Genomic DNA, 20,177 nt, shown 5'->3' with positions numbered 1-20,177 from the left:
AATATGGTGTGTTTTTTTAAAAAAATTAATAAAAAAATAAAAAAAACCTTTTATTTTACTATTGGCAAACTTTCTGCCAGTACTTAAGATGGCGGGGACAATTGTGGGGTGGGGGAGGAAAGAGAGCTGTTAGGGAGGGATCAAGGGGTGGGATGTGTCAGGTGGGAGGCTGATCTCTACACTAAAGCTAAAATTAACCCTGCAAGCTCCCTACAAGCTACCTAATTAACCCCCTCACTGCTTGGCATAATACAAGTGTGGTGCGCAGCGGCATTTAGCGGCCTGCTAATTGCCAAAAAGCAACGCCAAAGCCATACATGTCTGCTATTTCTGAACAAAGGGGATCCCAGAGAAGCATTTACAATCATTTGTGCCATAATTGCACAAGCTGTTTGTAAATAATTTAAGTGAGAAACCTAAAATTTGTAAAAAAGTGAACGATTTTTTTTATTTGATCGCATTTGGCGGTGAAATGGTGGCATGAAATATACCAAAATGGGCCTAGATCAATACTTTGGGTTGTCTACTACACTTACAGCTAAAATTAACCCAACCAGCTCCCTAATTAACATCTTCACTGCTGGGCATAACACACATGTGGTGCGCAGCGGCATTTACCGGCCTTCTACTTACCAAAAAGCAACGCCAAAGCCATATAAGTCTGCTACTTCTAAACACAGGGAATCCCAGAGAAGCATTTACAACAATTTGTGCCATAATTGCACAAGCTGTTTGTAAATAATTTCAGTGAGAAACCTAAAGTTTGTGAAAAAGTGAACGATTTTTTTTATTTGATCGCATTTGGCGGTGAAATGGTGGCATGAAATATACCAAAATGGGCCGAGATCAATATATTGGGTTGACTTCTAAAAAAAAAAAAATATATATACATGTCAAGGGATATTCAGGGATTCTTGACAGATATCAGTGTTACAATGTAACTATCGCTAATTTTGAAAAAAAAGTGGTTTGGAAATATCAAAGTGCTACTTGTATTTATTGCCCTATAACTTGCAAAAAAAGCAAAGAACATGTAAACACTGGGTATTTCTAAGCTCAGGACACAATTTAGAAACTATTTAGCATGGTTGTTTTTTGGTGGTTGTAGATGTGTAACAGATTTTGGGGGTCAAAATTAAAAAAAGTTTTTTTAAATTTTTTCATATTTTATATTTTTTTTCTAGTAAATTATAAGATACTAGTCCTAAAGCCCGTTCACACGGGCCATTTTTCGCAGTACAGCGGTCCCACCCCTTGCTCTCTCTCTCCCCCTCTCTTTTGTGCTCTCTCCCCCTCTCTTTTGCGCTCTCTCTCGCTCCAACTCCCTTTTGCTCTCTCTCTCCCCCCTCTCTTTTGCTCTCTCTCTCCCCCCTCTCTTTTGCTCTCTCTCCCCCCTCTCTTTTGCGCTCTCTCTCCCCCCTCTCTTTTGCATTCTCTCTCACCCCCTTTTGCGTTCTCTCTCTCCCCCCCCCTTTTGCGCTCTCTCTCTCCCCCTCTCTTTTGCGCTCTCTCTCAGCCCCCTCTTTTGCGCTCTCTCTCCCCCCCTCTCTTTTGCGCTCTCTCTCTCCCCCTCTCTTTTGCGCTCTCTCCCCCTCTCTTTTGCACTCTCTCCCGCCTCTCTTTTGCACTCTCTCCCCCTCTCCTTTGCACTCTCTCCCCCTCTCCTTTTTTTTGCTTTCTCTCTCTCCATCCCTCTCTTTTGCTCTCTCTCTCCCCCCTCTCTTTTGCTCTCTCTCTAACCCCTCTCTTTTGCTCTGTCTCTCTCCCCTCTTTTGCTCTCTCTCTCCATCCCTCTCTTTTGCTCTCTCTCTCTCCCCCTCTCTTTTGCTCTCTCTCCCCCCCTCTCTTTTTCTCTCTCTTCTGCTCTCTCCCCCCTTTCTTCTGCACTTTCCCCTCTCTTCTGCTCTTCCCTATATCTTTTTGTCTCTCCCCCTCTCTTTCTATTTCTCTCCCCTCTCTGTTGTGCCAACCGCGCCCCGCCACGCCCCGACCATGCCCGGTCACGCCCACGTCCCCGCCCAGCCATGCCTACTTTCACCACAAACAGCATGGATTGTCAGGTAAGGCCAGGTGTGTTTGTCCTCGTGCTGTCTCTACTGCGCATGACAGCTTCGGACAAACACATTTGGCCTTTTATATAATAGGATGATAAAAATAATGGTATCTTTAGAAAGTCAATTTAATGGCAAGGAAAACGGTATATAAAATGTGTGGGTACAGTAAATGAGTAAGAGGAAATTTTTTAGTTAAACACAAACACCGCAGAAATGCAAAAATAGCTTTGGTCCCAAATGGTCAGAAAATGGAAAAGTGCTGTGGTTAATGCTCCCTGTATGTGACCAACACCAGCAGAAGCACTTACAACAGAAGTCATTTAGAAACCAGCCGCACACAAAGAAGGGTGAGATAACCTGCATAGCAGGCATACTATACGCTCACCTAAAGGTACGGATTTGTTTAATAAGACTTTCCATTGTTATACTGTGCTTGAACTCTCTCCCCAGCGCGGAATTGCTTAGAGTCTAATAGTGGCTGGCCACTACTATTTTACCTACTATATTGCCGCAATAAAAGGGATATCTTGACCATAAATTGAAAAGACTGCTATCTTTTTTAAAAAAAGACTGTCATCCTACGAAATCATTATTCCAATGAAAAGATGTCATCCTATTAACTCTTGATCATCTATATTCCTGCCAAGGACCACACTATACGAAATAATTGCGATCCCTATATATTAATTATAAGTCACATATCTGGGCTCTTTCTTCTCATATCCTTGTATAGTAGTGTGTTACGCTAAAATTGTTTACACCACTTATTGAGTATACCCATATATATTGTTTTTTTCTCTCCATGTTGTAAAATATGCAATGAAAATTGTTTTTTAACTATTTGTATTTTTAATTTTATTTATCTAGGTTATGTCCATGTTTTATATGATGTCTGATCAGTAAACTTTTTTATATATAATCCTTTCTCTAGCTCCTTTTTTATATTACTATTGGTGGAATATATGTTCGATTATAAGGTTGTATACACTTTAAAACCTGCCTTTAATATTGCATCCAGTTCACATTCTATTTAGCATATATATTTCTTATAACTTGTGCCCAAGCCCTCTTGGTTTTTAACACTTAGAGCTTTTTTAGCGCTTCCTCTAAATACATTTCACACAACACCAACACATACACATAATAGAAACTAAAGAGCTCTGTGCCTATAAACCTTATTAAACCAGAAAATATTTAGTAAATGAAAGGGATACTAACCCCACATTTTTTCTTTCATGATTCAGATAGAGCATGCAATTTTAAGCAACTTTCTAATTTACTCCTATTATCAATTTTTCTTTGTTCTCATGTTATCTTGATTTGAAAAAGCAGTAATAAAAGGTTAGGAGCCGGCCCATTTTTTAGTTTAGCACCTTGGTAGAGCTGCTGATTGGTTTGCTACATTTAGCCACAAATCAGCAAGTGCTACCCATGTGCTGAACAAAAAATGGTCTGGCTCTAAAGCTTACAGTACTGCTTTTTCAAATCAAGATAGCATGAGAACAAAGAAAAATTGATAATAGGAGTAAATTAGAAAGGTGCTTAAAATCTCATGCTCTATCTGAATCATGAAAGAAAAAAAAAATGGGTTTAGTATCCCTTTAAAGAAACAAAGTCAGTCAGTTGTATGCTGACACTGTTCATCACCAGCACATATGGAGAAAACAACAACAACAACAACAACCTGCTTTAGCCATTTTTTAAAAATAAGATTAGCACCACATGCAAGCGCTGATTGGTTGGAACACTATGTCCACTGTGCAAGAACCTTATCTACCAATCTGCGACTATTTAAGCACAGAGATTGACACAGAGTGTCTCCATGCCGATATCTTTATTAACCACAAGATTAAAACAGGTTTTTAAAGACTAATTAATAGAAACTTCTGTACTGCGCCAGAATACTACAGGTCATTAGGTCACTTTAAGATGATAAGATCACTGAGAGTTTGGTTCATTACTGTAAATATTATCCCACTGTGATGACAAAACCAGGTGACATGCATGTGATATCCTGCTTACCTCCATGTGCATCAGGAAGGTCTGAGGTTTGGTTCTCGGTCTTGTCAGGCATTGTCTTGTTCAGAAACTGAATTTGTCAGATATTCTTATAATGTATCTCATTTACTGGCAAATGCAGTGATGTGTATTGTACGTATTCTTCACATTAACAGGAGCCTAAACAGAGAGAGATAGATGGTCTCAGGTACAGTTCATTGTCATAGGGGGAAATAGTATGAATTCTGATGCCCAACATCTGTATCTCTCTATCATAAACAGACCAGGATTCAAGAATTGCTCATTTTGGTCACAAAGGGATTAAAGTGAGTAAAACGTATTAATCAGAAAACAGTGATTATAAAAATAAATCAATACATAACCTGTTCTAACAATACATATTTGTATGTCAATAATTAATTATTACAGCCCTTTTAGTTCTGAGCCATTTGGCATCCTCTACTGGAGTTGTTTCTAATCATTTACACATCTTTGTATTTAAACATTAATTCCAGTGTTTTTTCTGTAAGTAACCTACACAAATCATATGCTGTCTTTTTTTTTTAGCACTTTTAGAAACTAAATGTATTTTGTATTAATACCCAAATATGAAAAAAAAAGCCATCATATGAAATGCAAAAATTTTAATTGTTGCGTCATTTTTCTACAGCGCACATATAAAAAATAAGCTTTGTGTCACTTAGTGACTACTACCCAGACTTACCCCAGACTGAGCAGAATCCAATGATATCAAAGGTAGGAACCTAACATGGGGATAAGACCCCCAGGAGCCCCCTAAATGCACTGCCGCTATTCACTCTCATAGGTGATAACAAATATATACATCATATAAACATCTGCCCTCTAAAAACTATGCTTTCTGTAACTTAGTGACTACTACTCAAGTATACCCCAGAGTGAGCAAAAGCCAATGACATCAAAGTAAGAACCCTAACTTGGGAATAAGACCCAGCAGGAGACCCCTGCATGCACTGCCTGCCCCTAGTCAGTCTCATAGGTGATTGTGGCAAATACATAATATAAACATCTGTCCTATAAAAACTAGGCTTTGTGTCACTTAGTGCTTACTACCCAGGTACATCCCAGACTGAGTAAAAATCAATGACATCAAAGTTAGAACCCTAACTTGGGGATAGGACCCATCAAGAGCCCCCTAAATGCTCTGCCCTATTAACTCTCATAGCTTAAAATGCAAATACATGATACATCATATAAACATCTACCCTATAAAATCTAGGATTTGTGTCACTTAGTGTCATCTTCGCAAGTAAACAAACCTCAGACTGAGCAGAATCCAATTACATCAAAATTAAGACCCTAACTTGGGGATAAGACCCTTTAGCACTGACCCTATTCACTTTTACTTAATTACTACCTTAGTAAACCCCACACTAAGCAGAATCCAATGACATCTCTCAGGGTCCCCTTGAATGCACTGCCACTGTCCCCTCGCTTAGGTGATAATGCAAATACATACATCATATAAACATCTGCCATATAAAAACTAGGCTTTGTGTCACTTGGTTGACTACTATCCAAGTAAACCCCATATTGAGCATAATCGAATTACACCAAAAATGGGAACCTAACTTGGGGATAAGACATGTCAGGAGGCCCCTAAATGCACTGGCCCTATTCACTCTTATAGGGGATAATGGCAAACGCATACATCATATAAACATCTGCCCTATAAAAACTAGCAAATAGAAGCAATCACAACATGTTTAAAGGAATACTAAACCCAATTTTAAGCAACCTATTGCAGGAATGTAAAGCTTAGGAGCCGGCCCATTTTTGGTTCAGGAACCTGGGTTATGCTTGCTTATTGGTGGCTAAATGTAGCCACCAATAAGCAAGCACTATACAGGGTGCTAATCCTAAAATGGGCTGGATCCTGAGCTTTACATTCCTGCTTTTTAAATAAAGATAGCAAGATAACGAAGAAAAATTGATAATAGGAGTAAATTAGAAAAAAATTGCATGGTCTATCTGAATCATGAAAGAAAAAATGTGGGTTTAGTATCCCTTTAAGAGACAGTGTAACTTTTTAAGGGTCTATTTAAACGAAACAAGTATGCAATGAAGAATCAAAGCTAAGAAGCCAGCTAACAAACCCCTTTGCACATCCTACGTGTTTCACGCCCAATACAGCATTTTGTTATGGATAGTTCTAGCCCATTTCTGGTGAATTTAAAGGGACAGTCTAGGCCAAAATAAACTTTCATGATTCAGATAGGGCATGTAATTTTAAACAATTTTCAAATTTACTTTTATCACCAATTTTGCTTTGTTTTCTTGGTATTCTTAATTGAAAGCTTAACCTATGAGGTTAATATGCTAATTTCTTAGACCTTGAAGGCCACCTCTTTTCAGAATGCATTTTAACAGTTTTTCACCACTAGAGGGTGTTAGTTCATGTGTTTCATATAGATAACACTGTGCTCGTGCACGTGAAGTTATCTGGGAGCAGGCACTGATTGGCTAAACTGCAAGCCTGTAAACAAACCTCAGACTGAAATAAAGGGGCAGTTTGCAGAGGCTTAGATACAAGATAATCACAGAGGTTAAAAGTATATTAATATAACTGTGTTGGTTATGCAAAACTGGGGAATGGGTAATAAAGGGATTATCTATCTTTTAAAACAATAAAAATTCTGGTGTAGACTGACCCTTTAAATAGCGAGCATAATTACCATTTATGTACTTTTTTTTTTTTTTTACAAATTCCATTAGGTTAACCTTGCATATATTTTCTCAATATGTTTGGATTGTTTTACAGTTACTCATCAACAAAATAAAATATGTGCTGTGGACAAAAAAGAATGTGAAGAAAATTGATGTGAAATTTAAAATGTGAAAATAGTGCTGTGAGAAAAAAATTAAAATGAATGCCCAATATGTGCCTAATATTTGCCATTATCATCTATGAGAGTAGATAGGGTGAGTTCATTTAGTGGGCTACTGAGGGGTCTTATCCCCAAGTTGGATTCTGCTCAGTCTGGGGTTTACTTGGGAAGTGGTCTCTTAGTGACACAAAAAGAAGAGGGTGCCTCATAGTGTATTACAGCTTGCTGAATTTGTCAACAAACAGCAGCAAAGAGATATTAAAACTTTTCGTTTTTCATTACATTTGGCGAGTTGTCTATTATGTGCTGACTCGATTCCAGCTCTTTTAATTTTCCAAATTGGTATAAGATTTCCAGTTCTGACCGGCTAAAATAACTTGGGATTTCTGGTATTTCCACCAACCCTTAGCTAAGAAATAGCTGACAGTGTACTAGCCGCTGTATAAGGTGCTAGCCTGCGTTCAAACACCGGTCATAGTACGGTGCAACGGCATCTGTTTGTTGACAAATTCAGCAAGCTGTAATACACTATGAGGCGCCCTCTTCTTTTTTCTCCAGTTCCTTAGATTATTCCACACACCGGATTCGCAAGCGGAGTGGCCTCTCCTTTACTCTTCAAAGAATCACCGATCAGAGCGTCACTTGCAGATTACTACAGACAGTAGTCAACAGTTTGGGCATTGGACATTTTAGCTCTCTCTGGGTCTTTGATTCCAACATCATTTCAACTCAAGTATCTTTATTATTATTTTTTATTCCAATTGTTTTTATTTGGGGGTTTTTTGTGTGCTAATTATTATCATTTTTTCTGTGTGTTCATTATTATCAGTGTTTCACAGTGCGCCCCCATTAGGATACCCCCTTGGGTTTTCTTATTACTACTCTTAATGACAGAAAGCCTAATTGTTATAGGGTAGGTGTTTATATGATGTATGTGTTTGCCATTATTACCTATGAGAGTGAATAGGGGCAGTGCATTCAGGGGGCTCTTGAAGGGTCCTATCCCCCCCAAGTTAGGATCTGAAACTAACTTTGATATCATTGGATTCCGCTCTGTCTGGGATATGCTTGGGTAGTAGTCACTAAGTGACACAAAGATTATTTTTTACATTTTTTCTTTGTTTTTATTTAACATGGAAATCCCCATTGAAGGCTGATGTACTGCATGGGGTGTAGGAGACATTTTTATTTAAGCTTCATGTAATAATTAATATTTTTTTATTTTTCCATAACTATTGCCATCATTGTCTTCTACACTCCATGTATCTGTCTCACCCACACGATTGATATACAGACACTATACACAGACTCTATAGAAAGATCCACCCCCTCATATAGCATCTCACATAGAGGTACACAGTACTATTGAGAGGTTTAATATGCATTAAACTCACTTCCCCTAGCACCCTAGATGTAAGCATTTAATACCATATGTTCCCTCAGCCTCACACACACACACAACACCCTATCCAGTACCTTATATACAGGAGTATAATATTACAGAAAGGCTTCCTCTTCCTAGCACAGTCCCTCCCCAGAACCTTATATATACTGTAGATCTATAATAAAGGATCTCCCTCTACCTCTCTCTCTCACAGACCATTTTCCTTAGTACCATAGATATATAATATTAGAGACAGATTCCCTCTTTATAGGGACGGTGTAAAAGCCGGAATGGAAGAGGCCGAAACAGGCCTTTTATAAAGGAAATTGATTCAAAATATAATGGGATGTGTTAAGAGACTCTTGAGAACAATTTTAGGAACAATAATATTTGTAATCTAATATTTAATTAACCCTTAAACTACCAAAATAGGGTCTGGAACCAAACATAACAGCCCAGAAGGGCACCTTCCCAGTAACCCAGATACACCAAAAAAGTCACACATGACTAGATGTGATAAGTTTATTCAGCCACAAACCACCCACTGAAACCACGTTCCAATGCTTGTAATATGCTTTTGATGAAAGGTGACGGAACACTACCTTCCCAGCAACATAGACAGATCAAATTCACCAGTCACACATAACTAGATGCAATAAGTGCAATCAATTACAAACCATTCACAGAAACCACGTTTCAAACACCCGTTCCGGCCTGTAATACGCTTTTTCATGAAAAGTGATAGAGCTGCACCTTCCTAGCAACATAGACAGAATTCACCAGCCACACGTGGCTAGATGTGATAAGTGTAATCAACCACAAACCATTCACAGAAACTATGTTCCAATACCCGTTCTGGCCTGTAAAACGCTTTTTCATGTAAAGTGACGAAAACGGCACCTTCCCAGCAACCCAGGTAGACTAAATTCACCAGCCACACATGACTATATGTAATAAATGTAATCAGCTACAAACCTTCCACAGAAACCACATTATGATACCTTTTCCGACCTGTAATAAGCTTTAACCCTAAATGTTATGGAACAGCAGCATCCCAGCAAGCCAGACAAACCAAAATCACCAGCCACACATGACTAGATGTAATAAGTATAATCAGCCACAAACCATCCACAGAAACTACATTACAACATCTGTTCCGGTCTGTAATATGCTTGTTTATGAAACAGCACCTTCCTAGAAACATAGACAGACCAAATTCACAAGCCAAACATAAAAAAAAAAAAAAAAAACATAAGTGGCTGATGAATTTAGTCTGTCTATATTGCAAAAAAAGTGCTGTTTTGTCACATTTTGTTAAATAATGTTTTAGAGTCTGGAACAGGTATTGGAACACAGTTTCTGTGGAAGGTTTGTGGTTGTTTACACTTATCACATCTAGTTATGTGTGGCTGCTTAATTCGGGCTGTCTATGTTGCAAGGAATGTGCCATTCCATCACATTTCGTTAAAAAGTGCATTACAGGCCAGAACAGGTTACAGAACACAGTTTCCGTGGATAGTTTGTGGCTGATTACACTAATTACATCTAGCCATTTGCGGCTGTTGAACTTAATCTATTTTGCTAGGAAAGTGTGGTTCCATGACATTTAGTGAAAAAGCGTATTACAGGCCGGAACGGGTAATGTAACGTAATTTCTGTGTATGGTTTGTGGCTGATTTAACTTATCATATCTTGCCATGAATTTGGTCTGTCTATGTTGCTAGGAAGGTGCCGTTCCAACACATTTTACAAAAAAAGCATATTGTAAGCAAGAACGGTTATTGGAACCAGGTTTCCGTGGATTACACTTATCACATCTAGTCGTGTGTGGCTAGACAATTTGGTCAATGTGGGTTGTTTGAAAAGTGCCGTCCTGGAGAATATTTTGGTTGTTAAAGGGCTAATAAAATATTATATCACAACGATTCGGGTTCCTAGATATTGTTTTCAAGATTATCTAACACATCCCAATATATTTTGCATCAATTTCCTTCATAAAGGGCTTGTTCGGGCACGTTCCGTTCCGGCTTTTACAGTTTCCTCTTTATATATACACACACAGCCCCCTCCTCAGTACCTTATACTGAATAAATATATCTATATTATAGTCTCCCTCTGCCTCACACACACAGCCTCCTCCCCAGTATACAGATATATAATTTTATTAAGAGATTTCCTCAGACTCCCTCTCTCAATCTCATCTCACACGAACCCATACACATAGGCAAACACACACAGCCCTCTCCCCAGTACCTTATATACAGATATGTATTATTACAGTGATACTCCTTCTACCTCACACACATCCAGCCCCCTAACACTATATATATATAATATATATATATATATATATATATTCCCATTGCCTCACACACAGCCCCCTTCAGCAACTTACATACATATACTGTATTTGTATTATAGAGAATCAGAGATTCCCTCTTCCTCACACACAACCCGCCCCCTCCCGAATAGGTAATATATAGATCTGTATTTTTATAGAGGTTCAATTGACACGTTTTCCCACAGATATATACCATAGTATAGAGATAATCCTCTAGCTCACACACACAGAACCAACTCCCTCCCCAGAGTCTGCTGCTTCATAAACACACACACACACAGCTCTTTTAGTACAGCATATAAGGTAACATAACATACAACTGTGGCTTTGCTCTTGTTTACCTTTGTGAAACTGCCATGTTGATTACTGATAAACGTGACAGCTAGTTCCCTTCCAGATGAATGGCCTGTGACGTCACAAGTCACATGACTGACGTAACTGACCATTCGGTAATTAGAACTACAGGTCCAGGAAGCTGTTTGGGTAACTATAATGCAGCTTCCTGTAGTTCTTTTACCAGTTCTATTTGATCGCTGCAGTCATGTAAGTTACTGTTGTATGGAAAAAGCTGCTGCCGTCTCAGCACTCAATACGGTGGTTCATATAGGTAACTTTAACGACAAAGAAGTTGGTTTCTTATTCAAGCTGTTTCTTATTCGTGAAATTCTGTTTCTTATTCATGGAAGTTGGTTTCTTATTCAATTTTTTTGTCAGACTGCTTTAAATTGACTTTAAAATAAAAAAATAGGTTTTATTAAAATAATAATATGATTCATATAATGTAGTTACACAGAGGTGGAATCTCTTTATATAACAATTAGATATACAAACTTGAAAAAAGGGCATACGTTGGCACCACTACAAATATTACTATATTGAATAAGTAACATATATTTTCAAAGGGTTAATAACCATTGGGCCACTGATTTCACTATGTATATATACAGGGTAGATCCCCCTCCATGCCATGCAATTGTTTTTAGCCTGGCCCAATGGTGTTTTTGGCACAGAAATTGATGCCAACCCTGGCATAGGTGACATAATTCTCATTTTTTAATAAGTAACAGATACTTTCAAAGGGTTAATAACCATTGGGCCACTGATTTCACTATGAATATCTACAGGGTAGATCCCCTTCCATGACATGCAATTGTTTTTAGCCTGGCCCAATTGTGTTTCAGGCACATAAATTGATGCCAACACTGGCATAGGTGACATAATTCTCATTTTTGAATAAGTAACAGATACATTCAAATGATTAATAACCATTGGGCCAGTGATTTCACTATGCATATATACAGGGTAGATCCCCCTCCATGCCATGCAATTGTTTTTAGCCTGGCCCAATGGTGTTTTTGGCACAGAAATTGATGCCAACCCTGGCATAGATAACATAATTCTCATTTTTTAAATAAGTAACAGATACTTTCAAAGGGTTAATAACCATTGGGCCACTGATTTCACTATGAATATATACAGGGCAGATCCCCCTCCATGCCATGCAATTGTTTTTAGCCTGGCCCAATGGTGTTTTTGGCACAGAAATTGATGCCAACCCTGGCATAGATAACATAATTCTCATTTTTGAATAAGTAACAGATATTTTCAAAGGGTTAATAACCATTGGGCCACTGATTTCACTATGAATATCTACAGGGTAGATGCCCCTCCATGCCATGCAATTTTTTTTAGCCGGGCCCAATGGTGATTTTGGCACAGAAATTGATGCCAACCCTGGCATAGGTGACATAATTCTCATTTTTGAATAAGTAACAGATATTTTCAAAGGGTTAATAACCATTGGGCCACTGATTTCACTATGAATATCTACAGGGTAGATCCCCTTCCATGACATGCAATTGTTTTTAGCCTGGCCCAATTGTGTTTCAGGCACAGAAATTGATGCCAACACTGGCATAGGTGACATAATTCTCATTTTTGAATAAGTAACAGATATTTTCAAAGGGTTAATAACCATTGGGCCACTGATTTCACTATGAATTTATACAGGGTAGATCCCCCTCCATGTCATGCAATTGTTTTTAGCCTGGCCCAATGGTGCTTTTGGCACAGAAATTGATGCCAACCCTGGCATAGGTGACATATTTCTCGTTTTGAATAAGTAACAGATATTTTCAAAGGGTTAATAACCATTGGGCCACTGATTTCAATATAAATATATACAGGTTAGATCTCCCTCCATGACATGTAATTGTTTTTAGCCTGTCCCAATGGTGTTTTGGGCACAGAAATTGATGCCAACACTGGCATAGATAACATAATTCTCATTTTTGAATAAGTAACATATATTTTCAAAGGGTTAATAACCATTGGGCCACTGATTTCACTATGCATATATACAGTGTAGATCCCCCTCCATGCCATGCAATTGTTTTTAGCCTGGCCCAATGGTGTTTTTGGCACAGAAATTGATGCCAACCCTGGCATAGATAACATAATTCTCATTTTTGAATAAGTAACAGATACTTTCAAAGGGTTAATAACCATTGGGCCACTGATTTCACTATGAATATCTACAGGGTAGATGCCCCTCCATGCCATGCAATTGTTTTTAGCCTGGCCCAATGGTGATTTTGGCACAGAAATTGATGCCAACCCTGGCATAGGTGACATAATTCTCATTTTTGAATAAGTAACAGATATTTTCAAAGGGTTAATAACCATTGGGCCACTGATTTCACTATGAATATCTACAGGGTAGATCCCCTTCCATGACATGCAATTGTTTTTAGCCTGGCCCAATTGTGTTTCAGGCACATAAATTGATGCCAACACTGGCATAGGTGACATAATTCTCATTTTTGAATAAGTAACAGATACATTCAAATGATTAATAACCATTGGGCCAGTGATTTCACTATGCATATATACAGGGTAGATCCCCCTCCATGCCATGCAATTGTTTTTAGCCTGGCCCAATGGTGTTTTTGGCACAGAAATTGATGCCAACCCTGGCATAGATAACATAATTCTCATTTTTTAAATAAGTAACAGATACTTTCAAAGGGTTAATAACCATTGGGCCACTGATTTCACTATGAATATATACAGGGCAGATCCCCCTCCATGCCATGCAATTGTTTTTAGCCTGGCCCAATGGTGTTTTTGGCACAGAAATTGATGCCAACCCTGGCATAGATAACATAATTCTCATTTTTGAATAAGTAACAGATATTTTCAAAGGGTTAATAACCATTGGGCCACTGATTTCACTATGAATATCTACAGGGTAGATGCCCCTCCATGCCATGCAATTTTTTTTAGCCGGGCCCAATGGTGATTTTGGCACAGAAATTGATGCCAACCCTGGCATAGGTGACATAATTCTCATTTTTGAATAAGTAACAGATATTTTCAAAGGGTTAATAACCATTGGGCCACTGATTTCACTATGAATATCTACAGGGTAGATCCCCTTCCATGACATGCAATTGTTTTTAGCCTGGCCCAATTGTGTTTCAGGCACAGAAATTGATGCCAACACTGGCATAGGTGACATAATTCTCATTTTTGAATAAGTAACAGATATTTTCAAAGGGTTAATAACCATTGGGCCACTGATTTCACTATGAATTTATACAGGGTAGATCCCCCTCCATGTCATGCAATTGTTTTTAGCCTGGCCCAATGGTGCTTTTGGCACAGAAATTGATGCCAACCCTGGCATAGGTGACATATTTCTCGTTTTGAATAAGTAACAGATATTTTCAAAGGGTTAATAACCATTGGGCCACTGATTTCAATATAAATATATACAGGTTAGATCTCCCTCCATGACATGTAATTGTTTTTAGCCTGTCCCAATGGTGTTTTGGGCACAGAAATTGATGCCAACACTGGCATAGATAACATAATTCTCATTTTTGAATAAGTAACATATATTTTCAAAGGGTTAATAACCATTGGGCCACTGATTTCACTATGCATATATACAGTGTAGATCCCCCTCCATGCCATGCAATTGTTTTTAGCCTGGCCCAATGGTGTTTTTGGCACAGAAATTGATGCCAACCCTGGCATAGATAACATAATTCTCATTTTTGAATAAGTAACAGATACTTTCAAAGGGTTAATAACCATTGGGCCACTGATTTCACTATGAATATATACAGGGCAGATCCCCCTCCATGCCATGCAATTGTTTTTAGCCTGGCCCAATGGTGTTTTTGGCACATAAATTGATGCCAACCCTGGCATAGATAACATAATTCTCATTTTTGAATAAGTAACAGATATTTTCAAAGGGTTAATAACCATTGGGCCACTGATTTCACTATGAATATGTACAGGGCAGATCCCCTTCCATGACATGCAATTGTTTTTAGCCTGGCCCAATTGTGTTTCGGACACAGAAATTGATGCCAACCCTGGCATAGGTGACATATTTTTCGTTTTAAATAAGTAACAGATATTTTCAAAGGGTTAATAACCATTGGGCCACTGATTTCACTATGAATTTATACAGGGTACATCCCCCTCCATGTTATGCAATTGTTTTTAGCCTGGCCCAATGGTGCTTTTGGCACAGAAATTGATGCCAACCCTGGCATAGGTGACATATTTCTCGTTTTGAATAAGTAACAGATATTTTCAAAGGGTTAATAACCATTGGGCCACTGATTTCAATATAAATATATACAGGTTAGATCTCCCTCCATGACATGCAATTGTTTTTAGCCTGGCCCAATGGTGTTTTGGGCACAGAAATTGATGCCAACACTGGCATAGGTGACATAATTCTCATTTTTGAATAAGTAATAGATACTTTCAAAGGGTTAATAACCATTGGGCCACTGATTTCACTATGAATATCTACAGGGTAGATCCCCCTCCATGCCATGCAATTGTTTTTAGCCTGGCCCAATGGTGTTTTTGGCACAGAAATTGATGCCAACCCTGGCATAGATAACATAATTCTCATTTTTGAATAAGTAACAGATACTTTCAAAGGGTTAATAACCATTGGGCCACTGATTTCACTATGAATATATGCAGGGTAGATCCCCTCCATGCCATGCAATTGTTTTTAGCCTTGCCCAATGGTGTTTTTGGCACAGATATTGATGCCAACCCTGGCATAGGTGACGTATTTCTCGTTTTGATAAGTAACAGATATTTTTAAAGGCTTAATAACTATTGGGCCACTGATTTCAATATAAATATATACAGGTTAGATCTCCCTCCCTCCATGACATGCAATTGTTTTTAGCCTGGCCCAATGGTGTTTTGGGCACAGAAATTGATGCCAACACTGGCATAGGTGCTCTAATTCTCATTTTTGAATAAGTAACAGATATTTTCAAAGGATTAATAACCATTGGGCCACTGATTTCACTATGCATATATACAGGGTAGATCCCCCTCCATGACATGCAATTGTTTTTAGCCTGGCCCAATGGTGTTTTTCGGCACAGAAATTGATGCCAACACTGGCATAGGTGACATAATTCTCATTTTTTAATAAGTAACAGATATTTTCAAAGGGTTACTAACCATTGGGCCACTGATTTCACTATGAATTTATGCAGGGTAGATCCCCCTCCATGCCATGCAATTGTTTTTAGCCTGGCCCAATGGTGTTTTTGGCAAAGAAATTGATGCCAACCCTGACATAGGTGACATCATTCTAACTTTTGAAAAAGTAACAGATATTTTCAAAGGGTTAATAACCATTGGGCCACTGATTTCACTATGAATATCTACAGGGTAGATGCCCCTCCATGCCATGCAATTGTTTTTAGCCTGGCCCAATTGTGTTTTTGGCAAATAAATTGATGCCAACCCTGGCATAGGTGACATAATTCTCATTTTTGAATAAGTAACAGATATTTTCGAAGGTTTTATAATTAGAATGCCAGTGTTGGCATCAATTTCTGTGCCCAAAACACAATTGGGCCAGGCTAAAAACAATTGCATGTCATGGAGGGGCATCTACCCTGTAGATATTCATAGTGAAATCAGTGGCCCAATGGTTATTAACCCTTTGAAAGTATCTGTTACTTATTAAAAAATGAGAATTATGTCACCTACGCCAGGGTTGGCATCAATTTCTGTGCCAAAAACACCATTGGGCCAGGCTAAAAACAATTGCATGGCATGGAGGGGGATCTACCCTGTAGATATTCATAGTGAAATCAGTGGCCCAATGGTTATTAACCCTTTGAAAATATCTGTTACTTATTCAAAACGAGAAATATGTCACCTATGCCAGGGTTGGCATCAATTTCTGTGCCCGAAACACAATTGGGCCAGGCTAAAAACAATTGCATGTCATGGAAGGGGATCTGCCCTGTATATATTCATAGTGAAATCAGTGTCCCAATGGTTATTAACCCTTTGAAAATATCTGTTACTTATTCAAAAATGAGAATTATATCACCTATGCCAGGGTTGGCATCAATTTATGTGCCAAAAAAAACATTGGGCCAGGCTAAAAACAATTGCATGGCATGGAGGGGGGTCTACCCTGTAGATATTCATAGTGAAATCAGTGGCCCAATGGTTATTAACCCTTTGAAAGTATCTGTTACTTATTCAAAAATGAGAATTATGTCACCTATGCCAGGGTTGGCATCAATTTCTGTGCCAAAAACACCATTGGGCCAGGCTAAAAACAATTGCATGGCATGGAGGGGGATCTGCCTGGTATATATTCATAGTGAAATCAGTGGCCCAATGGTTATTAACCCTTTGAAAGTATCTGTTACTTATTCAAAAATGAGAATTATGTCACCTATGCCGGGGTTGTCATCAATTTCTGTGCCAAAAACACAATTGGGCCAGGCTAAAAACAATTGCATGTCATGGAAGGAGATCTAACCTGTATATATTTATATTGAAATCAGTGGCCCAATGGTTATTAACCCTTTGAAAATATCTGTTACTAATTCAAAACGAGAAATATGTCACCTATGCCAGGGTTGGCATCAATTTCTGTGCCAAAAGCACCATTGGGCCAGGCTAAAAACAATTGCATGACATGGAGGGGGATCTACCCTGTATAAATGCATAGAGAGATCAGTGGCCCAATGGTTATTAACCCTTTGAAAATATCTGTTACTTATTCAAAAATGAGAATTATGTCACCTCTGCCAGTGTTGGCATCAATTTCTGTGCCCGAAACACAATTGGGCCAGGCTAAAAACAATTGCATGTCATGGAAGGGGATCTGCTCTGTATATATTCATAGTGAAATCAGTGGCCCAATGGTTATTAACCCTTTGAAAATATCTGTTACTTATTCAAAAATGAGAATTAGGTCACCTATGCCAGTGTTGGCATCAATTTCTGTGCCAAACACACAATTGGGCCAGGCTAAAAACAATTGCATGGCATGGAGGGCGATCTACCCTGTAGATATTCATAGTGAAATCAGTGGCCCAATGGTTATTAACCCTTTGAAAGTATCTGTTACTTATTAAAAAATGAGAATTTTGTCACCTACGCCAGGGTTGGCATCAATTTCTGTGCCAAAAACACCATTGGGCCAGGCTAAAAACAATTGCATGGCATGGAGGGGGATCTGTCCTGTATATATTCATAGTGAAATCAGTGGCCCAATGGTTATTAACCCTTTGAAAGTATCTGTTACTTATTCAAAAATGATAATTATGTCACCTATTCCAGGGTTGGCATCAATTTCTGTGCCAAAAAAACCATTGGGCCAGGCTAAAAACAATTGCATGGCATGGAGGGGGATCTACCCTGTAGATATTCATAGTGAAATCAGTGGCCCAATGGTTATTAACCCTTTGAAAGTATCTGTTACTTATTCAAAAATGAGAATTATGTTATCTATGCTATGCCAGGGTTGGCATCAGTTTCTGTGCCAAAAACACCATTGGGCCAGGGTAAAAACAATTGCATGGCATGGAGGGGGATCTACCCTGTAGATATTCATAGTGAAATCAGTGGCCCAATGGTTATTAACCCTTTGAAAATATCTGTTACTTATTCAAAACGAGAAATATGTCACCTATGCCAGTGTTGGCATCAATTTCTGTGCCCGAAACACAATTGGGCCAGGCTAAAAACAATTGCATGGCATGGAGGGGGTTCTACCCTGTAGATATTCATAGTGAAATAAGTGGCCCAATGGTTATTAACCCTTTGAAAGTATCTGTTACTTATTCAAAAATGAGAATGATGTCACCTATGCCAGGGTTGGCATCAATTTCTGTGCCAAAAACACCATTGGGCCAGGCTAAAAACAATTGCATGGCATGGAGGGGGATCTGCCCGGTATATATTCATAGTGAAATCAGTGGCCCAATGGTTATTAACCCTTTGAAAGTATCTGTTACTTATTCAAAAATGAGAATTATGTCACCTATGCCGGGGTTGGCATCAATTTCTGTGCCAAAAACACCATTGGGCCAGGATAAAAACAATTGCATGTCATGAAAGGAGATCTAACCTGTATATATTCATAGTGAAATCAGTGGCCCAATGGTTATTAACCCTTTGAAAGTATCTGTTACTTATTCAAAAATTAGAATTATGACACCTATGCCAGGGTTGGCATCAATTTATGTGCCAAAAACACCATTGGGCCAGGCTAAAAACAATTGCATGGCATGGAGGGGGATCTACCCTGTAGACATTCATAGTGAAATCAGTGGCCCAATGGTTATTAACCCTTTGAAAGTTTCTGTTACTTATTCAAAAAGGAGAATTATGTTATCTATGCCAGGGTTGGCATCAATTTCTGTGCCAAAAACACCATTGGGCCAGGCTAAAAACAATTGCATGGCATGGAGGGGGATCTACCCTGTAGATATTCATAGTGAAATCAGTGGCCCAATGGTTATTAACCCTTTGAAAGTATCTGTTACTTATTCAAAAATGAGAATTATGTTATCTATGCCAGGGTTGGCATCAATTTATGTGCCAAAAACACCATTGGGCCAGGCTAAAAACAATTGCATGGCATGGAGGGGGATCTACCCTGTAGATATTCATAGTGAAATCAGTGGCCCAATGGTTATTAATCATTTGAATGTATCTGTTACTTATTCAAAAATGAGAATTATGTCACTTATGCCAGTGTTGGCATCAATTTCTGTGCCCAAAACACCATTGGGCCAGGCTAAAAACAATTGCATGTCATGGAGGGAGATCTAACCTGTATATATTTATATTGAAATCAGTGGCCCAATGGTTATTAACCCTTTGAAAATATCTGTTACTTATTCAAAACGAGAAATATGTCACCTATGCCAGGGTTGGCATCAATTTCTGTGCCAAAAGCACCATTGGGCCAGGCTAAAAACAATTGCATGACATGGAGGGGGATGTACCCTGTATAAATTCATAGTGAAATCAGTGGCCCAATGGTTATTAACCCTTTGAAAATATCTGTTACTTATTCAAAAATGAGAATTATGTTATCTATGCCAGGGTTGGCATCAATTTATGTGCCAAAAGCACCATTGGGCCAGGCTAAAAACAATTGCATGTCATGGAAGGGGATCTGCCCAGTATATATTCATAGTGAAATCAGTGGCCCAATG

At 38.6% G+C, this 20,177-nt stretch overlaps 2 protein-coding genes across 3 annotated transcripts in view; one reads left to right on the top strand and one right to left on the bottom strand.

The window, feature by feature from the left end:
- The window catches only part of LOC128657405 (oocyte zinc finger protein XlCOF22-like), a 125,960-nt gene extending 114,910 nt beyond the window's left edge, over positions 1 to 11,050 (bottom strand). For both annotated transcript variants that reach the window (XM_053711741.1, XM_053711742.1), the window contains exons 1-2: positions 10,986 to 11,050; positions 4,077 to 4,232 (exon numbers count right to left, since the gene is read on the bottom strand). In XM_053711741.1, the coding sequence (XP_053567716.1) occupies positions 4,077 to 4,128 (52 nt within the window). In that variant the 5' untranslated portion in view covers positions 4,129 to 4,232; positions 10,986 to 11,050. The remainder of the gene's footprint in view (positions 1 to 4,076; positions 4,233 to 10,985) is intronic.
- A 53-nt stretch (positions 11,051 to 11,103) lies between these two features.
- LOC128657404 (gastrula zinc finger protein XlCGF66.1-like) overlaps positions 11,104 to 20,177 on the top strand; it is a 59,996-nt gene continuing 50,922 nt past the window's right edge. The window contains exon 1 of the mRNA XM_053711740.1: positions 11,104 to 11,187. The gene's annotated coding sequence lies outside the window, so the exon portion shown is untranslated. The remainder of the gene's footprint in view (positions 11,188 to 20,177) is intronic.

Source organism: Bombina bombina, chromosome 4 (genome assembly GCF_027579735.1).
Source record: "Bombina bombina isolate aBomBom1 chromosome 4, aBomBom1.pri, whole genome shotgun sequence".
In the NCBI taxonomy this organism is placed as follows: Eukaryota; Metazoa; Chordata; class Amphibia; order Anura; family Bombinatoridae; genus Bombina; species Bombina bombina.
Note: the sequence above shows the minus strand (reverse complement) of the source record. Positions and strands in the feature narration are given on the sequence as shown.